This window comes from Eucyclogobius newberryi, unplaced genomic scaffold, assembly GCF_026437365.1.
Source record: "Eucyclogobius newberryi isolate DKJ021-1_F unplaced genomic scaffold, fEucNew1.0.hap1 SCAF_10, whole genome shotgun sequence".
Classification (NCBI taxonomy): Eukaryota; Metazoa; Chordata; class Actinopteri; order Gobiiformes; family Gobiidae; genus Eucyclogobius; species Eucyclogobius newberryi.
The window spans coordinates 30,859,019-30,877,568 of record NW_027315724.1 but is presented as its reverse complement, the minus strand read 5'-3'; the positions used below and the strand labels follow the sequence as shown (position 1 = coordinate 30,877,568).

Genomic DNA, 18,550 nt, shown 5'->3' with positions numbered 1-18,550 from the left:
CACATATGCGATGGTGGTGGCAGAGACAACGATGTGAGCAGCGTGCAGATGCTTTGATTGCTGCTCAGCGGTACAAGTGATAGAAAGTTGATCCAAATGGCAGCGCTGCAGCTCCATTCACACAAATATACACGGTCCAAGCACATTTTTAGGCTGAGTCAAGGTCACCCGGTTTCACACCGCACACCATAATGCACCACAACTCTCCAGAATGCAGCTGCCATGTTCAAACTGGGCCCAAATCAGGACCAAACCAGTTTGAATTCAATCATTCCAGTTTGATCACAACAATTGGATTGGGACTCGTTCTATTTACATAAATTAAAAACCGCATCCCATAAAAACTAAGTTCAATCATTGGTGCCAGTTTGAAGATATTTGAGAGTTGTCTGTGAAGGGTGAAGAAATCTCAAGGAAAGTCAAACTACAAAAAAACAAGACAACACAAACTTGACCAACACAGACTTCCACAAGGAACGCCACCAGTTTATAATAACTAAACCTTAATGACCCATAATAAACCATGAACAAATTATTCATTAGAAAATAAGAATCATTCAGGCTTAGTAACTACTTAAAGGGATTAGGAAGGATAGGGCATTAAGTAGTTACTAAGCCTGAATCATTCTTGATAAACCAGGTGTTCTTTATGCATCAAATCTTTATTTATTCGTAATTAAGGCTATTCAAAGTGCCGTATATATTGTCACCCAAACGTCTGTCCTTACGTACCATGTCCTTGCATTAAGGCGGCAGAGCCAGGTGGGGGGCTCTGGTTGGGCTGTCTGAAGAGATGGTTGCTGGGGTGAGTCGGAGGAGGACTGGAGGGCTGGATGCGGAGCCTGAGTGAAGAGAGGAGGAGTAGGAGCAGAGAAAGACACGATCGTGATGTAACAGTTGGAGTCGATAACACTGCACCAGGATCAGGTTTAATGTTGCCCATGACAAATGTGTGTGCGTGCGTATGTGTGTGCGTGCGTATGTGTGCATTTGTGCGTGTTTGTGCTTCTGCGTGCGTGTGTGTGTGTGCTTCTGCGTGCGTGTGTGTGCTTCTGCGTGCGTGTGTGTGCTTCTGCGTGTGTGTGTGTGCTTCTGCGTGTGTGTGTGCGCTTCTGCGTGCGTGCGCTTCTGCGTGCGTGCGCTTCTGCGTGCGTGCGCTTCTGCGTGCGTGCGCTTCTGCGTGCGTATGTGTGCTTCCGCGTGTGTGTGCTTCCGCGTGTGTGTGTGTGTGTGCTTCTGCGTGTGTGTGTGTGTGCTTCTGCGTGTGTGTGTGTGTGCTTCTGCGTGTGTGTGTGTGTGCTTCTGCGTGTGTGTGTGTGTGCTTCTGCGTGTGTGTGTGCTTCTGCGTGTGTGTGTGCTTCTGCGTGTGTGTGTGCTTCTGCGTGTGTGTGTGCTTCTGCGTGTGTGTGTGCTTCTGCGTGTGTGTGTGCTTCTGCGTGTGTGTGTGCTTCTGCGTGTGTGTGTGCTTCTGCGTGTGTTTTTGTACCTTTGCAGCTGGTGGGTTAGATGACTGGGCTGGCTCTCTCCGTGGCCTAAAGACAGACCCTGGGGGAACAGAAGTGAACTCAATATGCAGCATTACATTTAGCAGATGGGGGACTTTGAGACCTAAACTTGGAGAGCTTAAAACGCAAAAAGCAATTCCATTCTGTGCAAATAAGCGGATCATCTGCAGGTATAGACAACAACGCATTATTTTAATTTCTACTGCAATACCATATGAAGCTGAAGCTATTTCACTTTCCCATCTTACTAAGTGATTTATTGACAAAATTACTCTTATCACGCGACAATCCAGTATTTCATCAGCTGGATGACAAGTGACCAGTGACTTTGTAAAATCAAAGCTGACGTAAATGTTCAATTGCAACACCGAGATTTAGCAACACAACTTTTCAAACGTTATTCTCCTTTATAAATAGTGTTCAGTCACTCTCATGTGGGCTGCGTGACGATTATGGCCACTTGAGTCACTCTTTCCAGTCGAGCAATGCAGAATCCTTCTTACACTAATAAATTACTCAAATCCCGTTGTGTGACAATAGGTAGAATAGATAAAACAATTCATTGCCACATCCAATAAACGAAATGACGTTCCATTAGGTCAAGAGTAAATGACCACTTTATTGTGCCGTGTGCTGGACTTGAGAAGCTAAAAAGGAACCATTTATTTTACAACGGGCAATTGTGTTAAAGTAAATGTCAATGCATTACTAATTCTTAAATGCGGCTCAACATCCTCATCCCACAGACTGCATCATCACGACTCCGAAACATACAGCACAAGCCCTGCTCATTACGCAATCCTGATGTGTCATGGACAACGAGGACCTCAACGACTTCATACTTTCCCCTTTGCCTTCATCACGCTCCTAATTGCACATTTGTGATTGATACAATGCATTACAATTAGATGCTGTCTGACTTTGGCACAAATCGTAGGTCACGGTCAAGGTCGGGTTTATATATAAAGCACTTTTACAAAACAGCCATCACTGCCCCAAAGTGTTGTATATAAATTATGGCATACATTATTATAATCAACAGGATAATAGAAGAGTTCAAAGACGGGGTGCAGAGGTGGTGCTGGTGGTTACCTGGATTTGCTGGTGGAGGATTTGCTGTTGCTCTTGCTGGTAGAGAATATGCTGCTGCTGGGTGTGCTCTCGGATCGTCTCGTCCTGATGTGCAGCGTACATCTTCTGAAGCTGCTCGCACTCCTACACAAATTACGCAACAGACATTTAGTTTACAACCGTGTGGACAGCTTTGAACAATACAAAATATGTGTGCCACTCCAAAAAAACGTCGTCATTATTATTTTCCAATGGGAAACATGTTTTTAGGCATGTAAACTATGGCAGCTGTTATTTGACAATTCTATGCAAAATATCAAAACAAATTTGAAAACTAAGGAGGCAGAGATGAATGCAGTATTTAATAGGCCAATTATAAATGTAAATGTTCAGAAATGTAAAGTTTAGGGGAAACTTGAAACAGATTTTGCAGTGGCAGTGTCCACAGTATACAGTCAAAATGGTGATGTGTATAAATATGGAAGTCATTATGTACGTTAAAGACCCCTAAAGGTTTAAACAGTTTCAATAACATGAGCCCAATTTGTGTTGAGAGCTGTAAAAAATACATGGTTTTAGTCCATCACCACCACAGTCCCTTAAGTAGGTCACACAAGTGTTTACACCCCCTCTGATCAAAACCTCTTTAAATAATCCCAAAGTCTCAGAGCCAAGATGCAGCTCCCCCTGGAAATATATCTCTTTACACAAACTGGATATCATATAATATAGGGGGAAGTATTTAACAACATTAAAACAAATACTGACTACACAAATTCAAATACATATTTATTTTGATTACTAAGATTGTTGATCAAATTTAATCTCCACAGAATCAAAACAGTCTATAATGTCATCTAATGGGAGGCTGCAGGTGTTAGACACGTTACACTCCGACTTCTGGGATTACGGTACTGTTGCTGTATCCTTGAGCACATGTGGAGGGCGTTTATGGGATGGGTGGTGCTTAACTGTGGCTGCCATTCTGCGCCAGTTTCCTCTCCAAGTAAGTGCGCCCTCGGACAACCAACAAGAGTGAAGCACAAGACGTAATCTAATCAATATAAATTTAAGAGCATCTTTCATGTTATGTCATCAACATTCCTGGTGGAACTCAAATTAGACTTTCATCTGAGCTTTGTTTCAGCCACTCCAACCATAAAGAACTTATATTGTTAAACAAGTCTCTCTCAAAGAACATTAAAGCCACGAGCTAGAATTAGCAAATAGATGTTGGGGTTGAATGTCAAAAGCAACAACTCGATAAGATGCTGGGTCACACTACAAGTAGGGAAGATTATTCAGTTTATCGATAATCGTGATCATTCAGGTCACAATATAATCCTAAGAACTAAAACATAATACTGGTAATTGTGACAATTTGAAAAGCAATCTATAGTCCAAAAATACAACTACATGAAAATGTACTTTATCTGGCTGTTTTTAGTTCAGAAAGTTCATTTTATAAAGTTGGTCACAAATTTGAGGAATTGTATGAGGGGGCATTTCTCATAATAAAGAATAAACAGTAAAATGTAATATTGTGACATCCCTAAAAACAAGTAAATACTATCAGCACACAATTGTTATTTAACATCTTAAAATCTCGTACTGAACATTTTCTAACGATGTAACGACACAATCCTGAGCTCAACCATTTTTCAGTTAGTCATACTCATCTTTCTGTTGAAAGTTAAAAACCTGAAAGGAACCATAAACTCTCAATGTTCACAGGCTCCATACAATAATTTGTTTCACTCAATTAAATTAAAAAAAGAAGTTTTCACACCATCTAAAAATGCTCGTGTCTGTTCCCTTCAAATTTCTCATTGGTGACGAATTGGGTAATTCGGATTCTAGACGTCAGACTCTTAGAACATCTCCTCGTGTTTTAGTGCTATTCCATTAATGCTTATTTCAAAATCCCTCTCGTATATTCTCGTCACACCTGTTTGAGTTGCTTGATGAGGCTGTTGTGCTCCAGTTGGGCTTTGAAGGCCTGGATCGTGGCAGCTCCGTCTGAGAATCGTCGCACGGGCGAGAACCTCTCCATGGGCAGGTGAAGAGTGTCCTTATAGTTTGACCTAAACACGGGATCGAGACAGAGCCACGCAGACCGAAAACGAAAGGGAGCAACATTCACACGTTCATTCATTCAAACAGACACAAATGAGAGAAAGAAACACGACGTGAGAGTTTGCGTAAATAACCCATTTCATGTGAAATGATTTTTACCAGAAGTGTACCCAAGCGTCATTGGGTTTATTTAGCAACTGAGCGGTTCGCTTTAATGCAGGAGACTATTGTGGCCTCCTAAGGTTTAATTTTTCATAATTTTTTTATGACAAGAAGCGAAAAGTAGAACTATAATTTCACTAAAGAAACTACTGGCACATCAAAATTAAAGTAAAATTGTTAAATTAAAGTGAACCTGTTCTTTTCATTACAGTAGAACAAGGGTTAGATTATATCACTTACAGCTGCTCATTTGAATTCAGAAGAAGAGTCAAAAGAGTCATACATTCACTGTAGCTGCCACTTTAAGGGCAATAAGTAACTGTGGGATGAATACAAATACATTGCTATAACAGTATGCAAAACATGTCCACTCTAGTTACAAACGCACAAGGGGTAACAATTATGAGCCAACAGGGGAAATACCACTCTCTTTTCTAAGTTGTATTTGGTATCACTCAACTATTCAACAAAATGATCTAGAATCTCAAAAAATGAAGAGGAATAAAGCCTCAACAGTGTGAGTTTATAAAAACAGGAACTTTGCTACATCTGATCAAAACGATGTTAAAAGAAGTCTAAATGGGGCTTTTGGCTGTTTCCTTTGTAACTTCCCTTAACCTCGTTTTGATCGAGATAAGTTGGAATCTTCAGACATTTTTATATTTGCTTACTTACCTTTTCTTTCCAGGTTTGAGTGGAAGAAACAGCTACACATTATGCATCAAGATAGCATTTGTATAATGGTGTAATGTGCACAAGACACCCTTTGTCTTCTTCAGACACCCGTGCACGTACAGAGTGCATGTGGAGCGTGCCAGTGCAGGACATGTGTGAGTGAGTGTCTGTGCGTACACACAGGGACCAACCCTCACCGAATGTGTGTGTCGGGGGCCCACAGTGCCCTCTGCCGGGGGCCCTGAGGCCGCTGTGCCTCTGCAGAGGGCTCACCATGCGTTGTGCTCATGGGCGTGTGCGTCGTGTGCCGCTTGGTGCGGTTCGCCAGGTACCTGGGCCGCAGGGAGGGGAGGAGTGAGGGTGGGAGACAGGAAGCAGCGCCGGTCAGCTCTCTGTCCTCATTGGCTAATGGGGCGGGGGGGATAGGCCCACCCTTCCCACCTCTGCCAATAGGTGCCATCATTCATATCATCTTAGCCAATCAGAAAACACACAGTACATTACACCATAGATGGATGGTAGAGCTTATGGGAAGCCCGAACCCCAGCTTCCAATTTCAGAATTGGAACTGTTGCTTTTTATTTGCAAGCTTGAGAGTTAGCGAAGCCGTGTAAGAAAGAGTGAGAAAGTCTGGAGAACAATTTGGCACTTCCTGAAACAGTAAAGACCAAGCAGCTCTTGGCCAAAGAGTTTTAGAGATAAGACGGCTGGATTTGGGCAGATTTAGTTTGTGGCAAAAGGCACTTGCACGATGGAGAAAGGAGGAGAGATGGTTTAAGCACCGCAGCAGAGGCCACCACCCACAGGAAAAGCACAGCAGCCTGAAGGCACGCACTCCCAGCAACCCAGGACACCAGCGAGGAGGCGCTGTCTGAAGCGGACCACTGAACGGACCCATCTCTCAACTACAAGGTTTCCTTTTAATAATCAGACACAGCTACAACTGTTTTATTGAAAGATTGATCATTTGCCTAAGAGATTTGATGAGAGTGGGTCTTTCAGAGCATCCATTTGAAACAGCATCTCTGTAGAAGTTAAGCCCATCTCCAAACACTGTTCCCCAAAGAGTTACCTCTGCACTGCCTCCTGGTCTGGCTCTCCGTCCGAGCCCTCCTCATCCACCGGCGCCACAGGGATCGGGTGCTACACAAACGAGTAGACAGATATCACAAAAAGGTCATCTAATGCACTTTGAGCAAACCTTTAAATCTGATATACAAGCACTGTAAACTTTATTTAAAGAAGAAATGCGTTTACTATGTGATGACAAAAATTTGCATATTTACACATGCAATTGTTTTACCAGCATTAAGAGTTAATAATAAAATTGCAACGATACCACTTTTACCCAAACTGATACGACTACTTCATTTTCAGTACAGATACCAAGCATTATTTTCACAAGGGGTTTTTAATATATTAGTCAATCAAATTAATTTCATCCACAAGTTTCAGAATTATAAAGAATTAGGACTGTTACTATAACAAATTCAATTATGTATATATTGAATGGTCCCCAAGTCCCTAAAATGTTTCCTTTAAACAAGAAGGAATTTTTATAATATAGCCTACCTTTACTACATAAAAACGTATTTGAAGAGTTGTATTGTGTCCTCGGATTACTAGTGTTAGGCTGGCCTATACTTAAATTATTATGTAAAAGTACCTTTAATTCTGGCTTATTTAAACTGGACTTATCCCAGAACAGACATTTACTGTTTTAATGGAAAGACTCAAGATCATGTCAATGTCAAGTGTTGTATTGGTTTGTGTAAATGTTTGCACAAAACACATGAAGTCCTAGCGCCTGTAAAACAATACAAATAAACTGCAGCAGCCACTGTAGGGACAAGAGGTATCTTACTTTTACCACAGCCACACTTTGACCAATATGGACATGCTATACCTCTTTTAAAAGCTCAGATTTTGCACTATTGCACAATCATTTTTAATTGCAATAAATCAGAGTCCAAGCACAAGCAAAGAGGTGCCAGCTCCACTTTCAGAGCTCAGTGTTCAGTGTTCAGCTGAGAGCAGGGTTAAGTCACCACCACATTGATGAGTACAAGTACCTAGTATCGAGCAGGTACTCGATACTGGCATCAGTGCATCCCTATATTTTAATATGATAACTAAATTGAGGAACGATAGTAATTTTAATAAAATAAATTGCATCGTTAGTTAATACATAACATGACTTGCATGCTAACAACTTCAGGGCCGAATCAACTTTCAGAGAGTAGCATTGGAACCGCTGTAAACCACATGTTTTCTGTGATGAGATTGTGCACTTACGCCCACAGGACTGGTGACCAGAGGAGAGGGGCCCCGGGGCCTTTTAAGGAGCTGTGCATGAAGCTGAATGTTGGCCCCGCCGTCGGAGGCTCTGCGCCCAAGAGGACCCATGCCATTGAGCAACTGCAGGGTGGGCGGCTGCAATAAGGACTGCTCCTACAAAATAAAAGAAGCAAACATAAAACTATTAATACTACTGGAATATTGTTCTTTTGAGTTAGTGGTTTTTCCATGCTTAATGGATTGTATTAAGTTTTGGTGTGAAGATCTTATGAGTGCAGACAAATGGCCACAAATCATAATAACCTAGAATATTATGGCAGTTCCACCACACAACACATTGGAAGCTAAAAGTGAAGATAAATAGTTTAAGTATCCTAGACCAATAGTTCAAAGAGTGTGTTTGTATTTTATAATACACACCCATTTAGCAATTTTCTAAAGATCATATGAAAAACAGGTGCAGGTAATATGTACAGATTTCTTTGGATTTCAGTATCTAGGATTGCTGGTTTGTTTATTAGATGGCTTTACCTTGTATTCCAGCTGCTGCGTGGGCTGCAGACTCTGAGTGGGCATGAGCGTGTGCATTTGGCCCATGGTGGGAGCCAGAGTGGGGAAGGGCGGCTGTGGCACCACTCCTCGAGGGAAACCAGGGGGAAGCGTCTGTAGGTCCTCCTGTCCCTCCGTCCTGGAAAGAGAGAGAGAACATTCCAAGGGCTCAGATTACTTGTTGCAAAATATTTTTAATGTTAAATGATTGTAGTCAATGAATCTTCTGTTATTTTGAGAAAAAACAATATTGCAGAAATAAAGATGTAAAAATGAGGACTGTAGTCCGGCAATATTTTTTCTTTCCAAACAAATTAAATATATATTATATTCTAGATTAAAGAATAACAGAAGTATCAATCTTAAATGTTTAACCTTTGGTCTGGAACCCCCACTGTGTGCCTCCTCATCGACAGATATCGAGCCATTGCTTCTGGAGAAGGTTCCTCTCCTTCGTCACTGTCCAGAGCCATGCTACCATCAGGCTGGAAACAGAAATATAATTGTATCACCTGTGAACTGCTTTAAATCTGTGCACTCATGCAGGCTGACAATGAAAAAGTATTCTTTTTCAGTTTATAAACCATTTAAACCAGTAGTTTGTGCCTTTCATATTGAGCTTTAAAGGGTTGTGCTGCTGCAATGCGGGGGGATCTCACACATTGTGGTGTACAACAGTATTTGTGACTCAGCAGCGAGGCTGTGCATGTTGCATGTGTGTGCACTTTTGAGTGATTGTATGCGTGAGTAATCATAGCCGTTTTGAGCTGCAGTGGCAAAAGGTGTAGACAAAATATGGGAAAGTATCAGTCGTTACTGTCCTGGAAGACGTGCATTTCTGGACATTTATTTTAGGATGACTTTTCTATAATCTCCAGAATATAAATGACTTGTGATTAAGAAGTTTTATCAAAGAACATCTATATAAAAAGGCATCTATCAAACTGTCAAAAAATACAGTTTAAAAACTGATGAAAAAATAGATAGAAAAGATCGATTTGATTATTGAACCATTTTCCACCATTTTAAACTGATGAAATTAAGCTGCGAGTCGTTGACTGACCTCCACAATCTGGTTCTCCGGGTTGATAAGCTGGACATGAGGGACGGTCATGCTAACTGGATTACCCTGTGGGTCTGTCTGCTGGGCATAAACACAAGGAAAAGGTCAGGTGCGGATTGGCTTAAACATGCACCAATCTCCTTAGAGGAGTGTGATTGACATATGTAGGAAACAGGAACAATCACTACGGTCAGCTCGGGCCGCACAAACAAACAAATAATTAGCCTATTTAACAGTGTTTGAATATATAACCGTTGCAACGTTATGACATTTATTTCACCATTCATAAATTGTGAAACCGTTATGCACCAAATTATTCCTGAATTTTAGGAGGGGGAAAAATAAAACTTTACCGGAACCGCATTAAGAGGATAACTAATTGGGCGCGGGGTTGGTGGAGCGACTCGCAGTGTCTTGTGTTTCTTGAGGCGATCTGCCAGCAGACTGTAGATGGCGCTGTAGTGATCATAAGCGTCTGTTTGGAGAGACTAGAGAGACAGGATTGGACAAGTATGAGAACATACTTACACCATCATTAGTGGAGGTTAATGATATGTATAGTCTTGTAATCGCAGGTGAATTGCACAGTATTTAGAAGTAAATTAAGTTCACCTGAATTGTGCGTTCTCGATCCAGGCCCATTTCACACATGGCTATAAGAACCTGTTCGTTTATAAGCTCAGTGTCTCGCTCCGTCTTCACTTGTTCACATTCAGCTATTAACTGTAGAGAAAAGAAATAGAATAAGCACATTTTTTTAATCAAAATATATGGCATAATTCTGTCACAAATGACATGCTTCCCGCTCATATTTATGTATTTATTAGACTAGCCTTTATTGACGCATTTGAATCTGTATTCCACATTTGAGGATGGGATTGCCGATTTTCAAACTAAAAATTATGCATTTAAATATCTCCAACTAGTTCCTGGCACTTGTAAAGCCTTTGTGTTAATATTTACATTTATTAATTGATGCTGACCAGCTTTAGAACAGCTAAGCGGCTCTAACTTCCGGGTTTGCGTGAGATAAAACACTGTATCAGATGCAGACAGCGTGCCGCGGTCTCATTTTGTCATTAATTGCTGTTTTTACAGTATATTTTCTGTGGAGGGAATATATACATTTGTGCATTAAAAGAATAAAGTCGGGTATCTCAGCTATAACTATAAAAAAAGAATGAGTCATAAATAAGTTAAAGATTGAATCCTACACAGCATGTTCCCCATTAGTGTAAATTTAAAAATAAATTTGACAAATATTGTTTTAAAAACAATATGCCAATGTTCATTTTTTTTTTATTTTTTTTTTTATTGCCGTCATTAAGGTAGAACAATTCTGACTTTCTCTCCCCGGGAACAACAAAAGGCTAAGATTTTCAAAAAGTTCAACTTGCTTATGGAAGATATTTTAATACTACTTAATTTATCAAAAGTTATAACAACAGTTTGAAAACAAGATGTACAGCCAAGACCTCCTTCCTGTCCAGACAGACAAATGTTAAAGACTACAATAACCAGACGCCCTGAGCACGTGGAAAAGCAGAATATGTGTTTGCGTTTATGTAGTTAAATTGACGCCGTGTCAGAATCTTACCCGGTCAAACTCTGGGTCGGGGTCTCCTAATCTCATCCATTTATTTTTACAGATCTGCTCCATTGATAACCGTCTGCTTGGCTCCAACACCAACATGTGTCGGATCAAGTACTCACAGTCTGCAATGAGAAGAAATATCAACGACCCCTTTAGAGGGCACTAAACACTAACAAACACAATGTCAATGTAAAAAGTGTGGAGACGGGTTCTATGCATTTACTTCAATTTAGATGTAGCCAAAAAATACAATGAAGTTCATGTTGTACATTAGACATTACAAACATAATGAACTCTAGTTTGGCTGCAACAGACAAAACTAATTTTGTTTTTCGAATCAAAGGTCGATTTATTGTCATGGTCCGTGAACAAGCTAGGAATGTACTTTGGTGCAAACATGAGCAAGAGCAACAGGGCATAATAATGATGATATACCACAAAATGCATAAAAGCGCATTGTAAAATTGGAATAAAATAATTAAAATGGATAGAAGAGAATACATAGAATTTAAGTGTTGTTTGTGTTTATTTGCCTTTATACTGACTTTTTATAAGTTACTTAGAATGAAATGGTAAAAATAATTGTGGATTTACATTTCTTGAAGCAGCAATTAAGATAATAATCAACAGAAGAGTACGTTTAAATAGTGTGAGACAACATAATGTCAAGATTAGCTGCCAAACGATAAAAAAATATATTGCTTCAGTTGTTGTTATCATTATTATTATTTGTTTAAAGAATCATAGGTTTCTTGATTGTCATTGCACGGTACAAACTTCACAAACTAGGAATGTGCTTTGGAGCAAATAAACAGTGCGTAGTAATACACAGTCATAATTAAGGATGATACGGTTTTGTCACAATTCAATTCTTTCTATAAATAATAATATTGTTGGCTGTTGATTTGTTATAACTTCTTTGACATTTGTATTCATGTGTCTGCGTGTCCCTGCTCTCTGCTCCTGATAAACACAAACAGCTCTAATCTCCTTTATTTTACTATTAAACCAACTGTAGCGAGTAAAGGAGTCAAACAGGTTGTTTTATACGGACATTTTTGGAAGCTAATGTCTTCAAAAAGATTGTATTTGTGCCGCGAGTTGAGCCGTGTGTGAATTGCGAGTGCCTTTGATTACTGACACACAAAAAATGAAATCAAAAATCAAAAATACAGAAAGATAAAACCCTCCTCTAATTAGAATACAGCAGCAGTAAGTCTTCCGTTTACTTCCTCTGTGTGTGAAACGTCACCACAGAGGAAGTGCTTTTAATGGGTTAGTTCATGTGAATAATATAATTCTAAATGCAGAATATGCACTATGAGCAAAACTAATAACAACATAGAGACTTTAAAATATGAACTGTATGTGGCTGATGAGGTGGGTCAAGAGGAGAAGCCGGTTTGAGTCAAACATAAGACTCTTTTTAAAAAGGTCAATTAGAATCAGAAATAGTTGCAATCATCTGTGAATTTGCCTTTACGATGCAGTGCAAGAAAAAACACGGAAGAATATTTGGTCAAATATAAAGGATGGCATGCAAAAACACGATATTAAACAAAAACAGACTTGGCTAATATGTATGCAAAACAAGCCGTGCAAAGAGATGAAGTGTTGTCGACGGGACAAAGTAAATAAAATACTTGTGAATTGGCAGTTCTATAAGTAACCACGTGATAAAACTTCAGAACAGAACATTTGAATACTGCGACGTGAGGGTTGACTTTGAATAACTTGTGTAGGAAATGCATACAAACAGTTTTGGGGTTTTTAAAGACGTCTCTGACCTGTCGACATGAAGAAGGGGATGCGAAACTTGCCGCTCAGGACTCGCGCTCGCAAATTCTGTAGAGTGCTGCCGTCGAAGGGTAAGGCTCCACAAACCAACACGTACAACACAACACCTAAGCTCTGCGGAGGGGGGAACGTTTGACAAGAGCGATTAGATTTGATCCGATTTGTTGTCAGAAAAAACTGCCGCGACGTTCTACTCACCCATACGTCTACTTTAGGTCCGTCGTATTCTTTGCCCTCGAACAGCTCCGGGGCGGCGTACGGGGGGCTGCCACACCACGTTTTTAACAGTTGCCCTCGAGAAAACAGGTTACTGAAACCAAAATCTGAAGGGAGGGAAAAAAATGCATTTATGATAGGTAATAGTTGTCATTTTTATTCGATTTGATTCAATTATGTCAATTTTAATAGATCTGTGTAAGGCTTTTTTTGTTCTGATGTTGCCATAAAGAAGACATTTTACAGGCGTTTTATTGTTATGCTTTTGATTAACTGAAAGCAACGAGAAAGATTGTGACGATATGATGATTTTTTACATTTTAAAATATTAGATTGAAGCAACATTAAAAACTCCAACAAAATTGTAATTTTAGTGATAAGAAAAGTAATAACCATTCATTTATGTTTCCTCATGTTCTCTGGTACACGGCTGAAAATGTACCCAACTACACGTACAAGTACTCAACTGCCGCCAAATGTGTAAGCAAAGGTAAGCGTGAAAAATATTACTCAAAAATGTGTTTATTTTTATGCAATTTCAGTAACATTTTAGACCAGCCATTTATAAAAGAAATACAATAATAATAAAATAAAACTTGATAAATGAAACAGTTTAAAGCTGAACTGAGTCATTTTAAATTGCAATCCACTTTCTTCTTTGGTCTAATCAGAGCAGGCGATGCAGTGTTCTGGGAGTTTGTATATTTAGAAATGAGCAGCGTGACAACAATGTATCGAGTTACTTCTCTGATTACAATTATAATTACACGGTCAGATTTCTACTCGAGTACAAGTTCAACCTCAGAAAAAAAGGACAATGACCCCAAAGAAAATCTACTCAATCACAGTAAATTGAGCGTTTCTAAATAGTTACTTTGCATGAAATTATGAAAGAGTGTGTGGGATTGCTTTGTAAACCGCGAGAGTCGGTGTGCGTTTCTGTACCTGCTATTTTAATGTTTAGATTGTGGTCCAACAGCAGGTTCTCGGCCTTCAGGTCTCTGTGCACGATGCTGCGGCAGTGGCAGAAGTGGACGGCCGCCACAATCTGTTTGAACTTTTTCCTGGCGTCCTTTTCTGCCATTCGCCCGTGAGCCACCAAATGGTCTGTGGAGAGTGTGTGCGGTTAAACGGTCTATTCAGACTCGGGTAGAAGAGCTTTCATCCGTTGATACTTTGAAATCGTTGGCTAACACCGCCACACAAGATTAATCCATGTTAACTGTGGTTGTTTAGAAGAGACAAATTATCCATAATGCAAAGGTTGTATATAGAAAGAGTCGTAGATGTTTGCGTGATATTAATTCTCCTGCCTTTAAGAGGTCATTGCTTTTTCACCGACCCCCCACTGTCCTGTACTTTCTTTGTTCTCTAATAGTATTTTTCATTGCCAATTCATCAGCAGTAGGCCGCAGTTTTCCACCAGAAGTCAGCGGTTCCCTTCTATTTTCTATTTGCCGTTTACAATCCATGTATAAACTATGGCACATGGACAATTACGAAGTGAATTTATTATATGCGTATAATGTATTAGATCTGTGCCAGGAGGAAGTACCAGGTTCTGTGTGTATACTCTACAGTCTGGCAGCTGTAGGCGCCCAGAAACTTTCCTCCCTTTGGGCTCTGTGCAACATTAAACGCTGTGTAAATGTATCATGTGTAATATAATAAGGGGGGAAATAAACTAAATTAAACAAAACTACACCAATAAAGTTATAAAATAAAAGCATAATGTGTCAGTGTGGAGTGTGTTGGATCGACCTAGTTCAGCCCTGCTTCAATCCCTGTTTACATTTACATAAATTAATGTTTAGCTCCAGTTTAGACCTGTAGAATCATAATGAATGACTAATTCATGTGATCTGTCCTTTTCCTCTGTATCTACTGCGTTGTATCAATGAAATTTCCCCATGTGTGGACAATAAAGGATTATCTTATCTTATCTTATCTTATAATACTCTTGGTTTAGGTCATTTTACACTGGAGGTAGGAAAAAAAACAGGACAAAGATTAACATATGTACAAAACATAAAAGAAGATTGTGAAAAATAACTTTCTTTTACAATATTCTCCCATTACTCTTAATTCAAATCTAGCCCTACTTGTTAAACACAGCGTATTTATCCAGCCGTTACATGGCATTCTATACAAGCACAGTACAATATTCTGATATCATTACATTTACATACTCGCTAAACATCTCAGCAAGCCTGGAAACACATATTTTACTTTTTTGTTCGTGTGTGAATGAACCACATTTAGTTTAAGCACAAAAGATATGACATCCAAAGAAGTGCGACGTCACTGGGAACTCCCTCACCAAATATCTCTCCACCGCTGGCGTACTCCGTGACGAGATAGATCATTCTTTCCGTCTCCATCACCTGAGGACACAGGAGCAGAGAGAGAGCAAAGGCCGCTCGTTCAGAATATGTGTTATCGTGCCGGAGAGAAACGATCGTGAGACTGAATTCAGGTCAAAAGCGTTTACAAAAGAATGCTCAACGACGTGTTGGCACGTTAAATTCCGTGTGATATCAACGTACAAATGCCAAGGGGATTTGGAATTCTCAAACTAGGCAGAGCTGCATCGACAGAAAGAATGCTGCCTTCATATTAACTACTGGCGGAGGAGAGTGGATCGGTGGTCGAAGACGTTCTGGACGGCGTGGAGGAGCAGCCTTTTCTGGCTGCACGTGCCCGGAAACGTAAAAAGTCCCTTAGCTCGTCCGAGGGTTCTGGGAATGAGCAGCAGGATGAGGCTGAAGCTATTGATGTCCGGGGTGAGAGCAGAGACTGTAAGGTGATCATAAAGCTTGCACAGGATAGTGCATCCTTTAAGGAGTGGAATTCAGTGGCATTGTCAAAGAGCCTAACTGTAGCTGTGGGAGTGATCAAGAGTGCGAGTGTCCTTAGAGATGGCTCGCTGCTGGTCGTGTGCAAGGACGCGGCTCAGCAACGGAAGGCGATTGGAACTAAACGTCTGGGTGGAAAGGACATTCTTGTGTCTGCTGCTGAAAGAAACACGGTCAGAGGAGTTATCGTAGATGTCCCTACGGCGACGTCTGTGGATGAAGTTAAGGAGAATTTGACTGGAGCTAAGGTGGTGGACGCTAGGCGGTTGAAGGTGACCCTGGGGTAAGATGTGACAGCTTGTCGGTAATGGTAACACTTGAAGGGAGGTGCCTGCCTAGTAAGGTGTTCATTGGGTACATGTGCTATAGCGTCAGGCCATATGTTCCACCGCCCCTGCGTTGCTTTAAGTGCCAGCGCTTTGGGCATATTGCAGCGGTCTGTAGAGGGAGGCAAAGATGTGGTAAATGTGCAGGAGATCACGAGTATGGGAAGTGTGACGTGGGAGCACTTCTCTAGCAAAAGAGCTGCTGAGGTGCATAAAATAAAGGTCTCTCAAGATATATCCTATGCAGATGCAGTCAAGAAAGTTTCAAGTAACAAGTTTAGAGTAAATACAGAGAGAGGAGCCAGCGCTGCTCCCATCCAGGGCGAAATGAGAAAGGCCAGCGTGGCTCCCAAGAAGTGTGAAGGTTTCAAGAATGGAGGTCCCAAGTGTGCAGGTTCCAGAATTAATGAGAATACCCTGGTTGTGGATAGAGAGGATTTTGTATTCTTTATGGTGGATGTTGTAAACTGTGCTGCTCAGGCTCAAAGCAGAACTGAAAGGATCAGGATCATTGCTAAAGCTGCAGGGAGATTCCTTGGAACAAAGGAGCTTGATTGGGCAGATATAGAAAACAGGCTAAAGGCGCTAAATGGGAGTCGGAGTGATGGGGGTCTGCTTGTGGGGAGTCAGAGTGATCAGAGTGACGAGATGGGGGTGGGGGTGGTCTCCTGTCCTCGCCCAGACTCGTAGACGCACGGCTACCAAGCAGCGACATCAGTGGAAATATTAAAGCCTATAGAATGAAGCCTGAAGAATAAAGCTGTACGGTGGAAGCACCGAACGTCAAAGAAGGAGAGGAAGATGAAGAAGAGTCTCCCTGGAATAAAGCCGGTTGTTGTTGTTGTTGTTTTATGGCGGTTGGCATCCAATTGTTGCATTACCGCCAGACTTTATTCCTCAGACTTTTCGTTGTCAGTCTCTGAAACAACAACAACTATTCTAGTCACAAAGACATATCATGACCTCATGGGCTTTGTAACACCAAAGCAATGGAAGGAGTACTTTTACGGACTACGACAGAGTCTGAGGACTACGAGTACTAGTTTGTTTAAGCTGAAGTTGTAGTTTAGTTAGTTATAGAGTTGGGGTGTGTAGAAGAATGTGCTGAGGATGAGGACGAAGAGGATGTTCTAACGTGCTTTGAACTCATGGGCTTTGAAACACAGAATAAAGTCTGAAGAAGAAAGTCTGGCTGCAATGTAATAAGTCTGAGGAATAAAGTCTGGCGGTAATGCAACACTTGGATGCCAACCGCCATAAAACAACAACAACAACAACAACAACTTGGATACCAGCCGCCATAAAACAACAACACGGACTACGACAGTCTGAGGACTACGAAAAGTCTGAAGAATAAAGTCTGGCGGTAATGCAACAATTGGATGCCAACCGCCATAAAACAACAACAACAACAACAACAACTACTGAATTCCATAGTAATACAATCATTTTCCATTACATTTCCCTTTTTTTTTGTATTTTTAGCATCGTCACCAAATTTCAAACTTGATTTTTGATACCAACGTTGATCGAATTATCTTTTTTAGGTTAATGTTTTAGACGATAGACTGACATTTTCTTTTCTTACTAGACTGGGGAAGGACATTGAGACACACAATAATACATCTTTCTTTGCACTAGTTCTGATAAAGCTCAAAGTCATTCTAAAACGGTTCAGAAAAGGTCACATTTGGTCCACTTTGTGATTTGTTTTGCATCGATACTAGTTTTAAAATCGATAACGTTCCGCTTTTCGACGGGGAACTTAATACACGATTCCTTGTTGTCAAATCGCTTCAAACTGAATTCCTTCATCGTTAAATGTATGCAGTTCGATAGCAGAAAGAAGATGAAAGCCCCCACAGTATCCGAGGACAGACTTCACATAATTTGAAGGAGCGGGGCTGTAATTATAGCTATAGGAGCGATACGGTCTGGTTTTAAACACGGTGAATGTATAGAGAGCGTCTGTGTCTGTGGGAGGCGATGTACCTGGAAGAGCCGGATAATGTGGGGGTGCTTCAGCAGCTTCATGATCTGCACCTCTCTGAAGATCTTCTTCAGGTTCTCGTCGTCCAACTGCGTCTTGTCCACGATTTTTATAGCCACCTGTCGACACAAACGCGAGAAGTCAGTCGAAAGTTCGATAAAACGTTGCATAAAAAGAAAGTGTGATTTCTCTCAAGTAATGTAGATAATGTGGTGAGTTTTGTGTTGAAGATATGCTAAAATTGACTTATGAGTGGAGAGTTTATAGTGGAAATGCTACAGAAAAAATGAACAATGCTTCATTGTAAACTTTTAAATAAGATGAATAAGTGTATGGTAATATTTCTGCACTTTTGGTTTTCATTTTACAGACA

The 18,550-nt window shown here is 40.6% G+C and overlaps 1 protein-coding gene across 3 annotated transcripts in view; it reads right to left on the bottom strand.

Moving 5' to 3' along the window:
- The window catches only part of sik3 (SIK family kinase 3), a 43,330-nt gene that overhangs the window by 10,941 nt on the left and 13,839 nt on the right, over nt 1–18,550 (bottom strand). Inside the window, exons 2-19 of one of the 3 annotated variants that reach the window (XM_072454852.1) lie at nt 18,180–18,296; nt 15,327–15,390; nt 13,952–14,113; nt 12,989–13,113; nt 12,781–12,904; nt 10,997–11,115; nt 10,012–10,122; nt 9,753–9,887; nt 9,400–9,480; nt 8,712–8,821; nt 8,319–8,475; nt 7,785–7,940; nt 6,562–6,632; nt 5,687–5,821; nt 4,525–4,660; nt 2,598–2,720; nt 1,487–1,545; nt 733–842 (exon numbers count right to left, since the gene is read on the bottom strand). In XM_072454852.1, the coding sequence (XP_072310953.1) occupies nt 733–842; nt 1,487–1,545; nt 2,598–2,720; nt 4,525–4,660; nt 5,687–5,821; nt 6,562–6,632; nt 7,785–7,940; nt 8,319–8,475; nt 8,712–8,821; nt 9,400–9,480; nt 9,753–9,887; nt 10,012–10,122; nt 10,997–11,115; nt 12,781–12,904; nt 12,989–13,113; nt 13,952–14,113; nt 15,327–15,390; nt 18,180–18,296 (2,095 nt within the window). The remainder of the gene's footprint in view (nt 1–732; nt 843–1,486; nt 1,546–2,597; nt 2,721–4,524; nt 4,661–5,686; nt 5,822–6,561; nt 6,633–7,784; nt 7,941–8,318; nt 8,476–8,711; nt 8,822–9,399; nt 9,481–9,752; nt 9,888–10,011; nt 10,123–10,996; nt 11,116–12,780; nt 12,905–12,988; nt 13,114–13,951; nt 14,114–15,326; nt 15,391–18,179; nt 18,297–18,550) is intronic. The other 2 variants (XM_072454860.1, XM_072454868.1) reach the window with 2 other exon arrangements.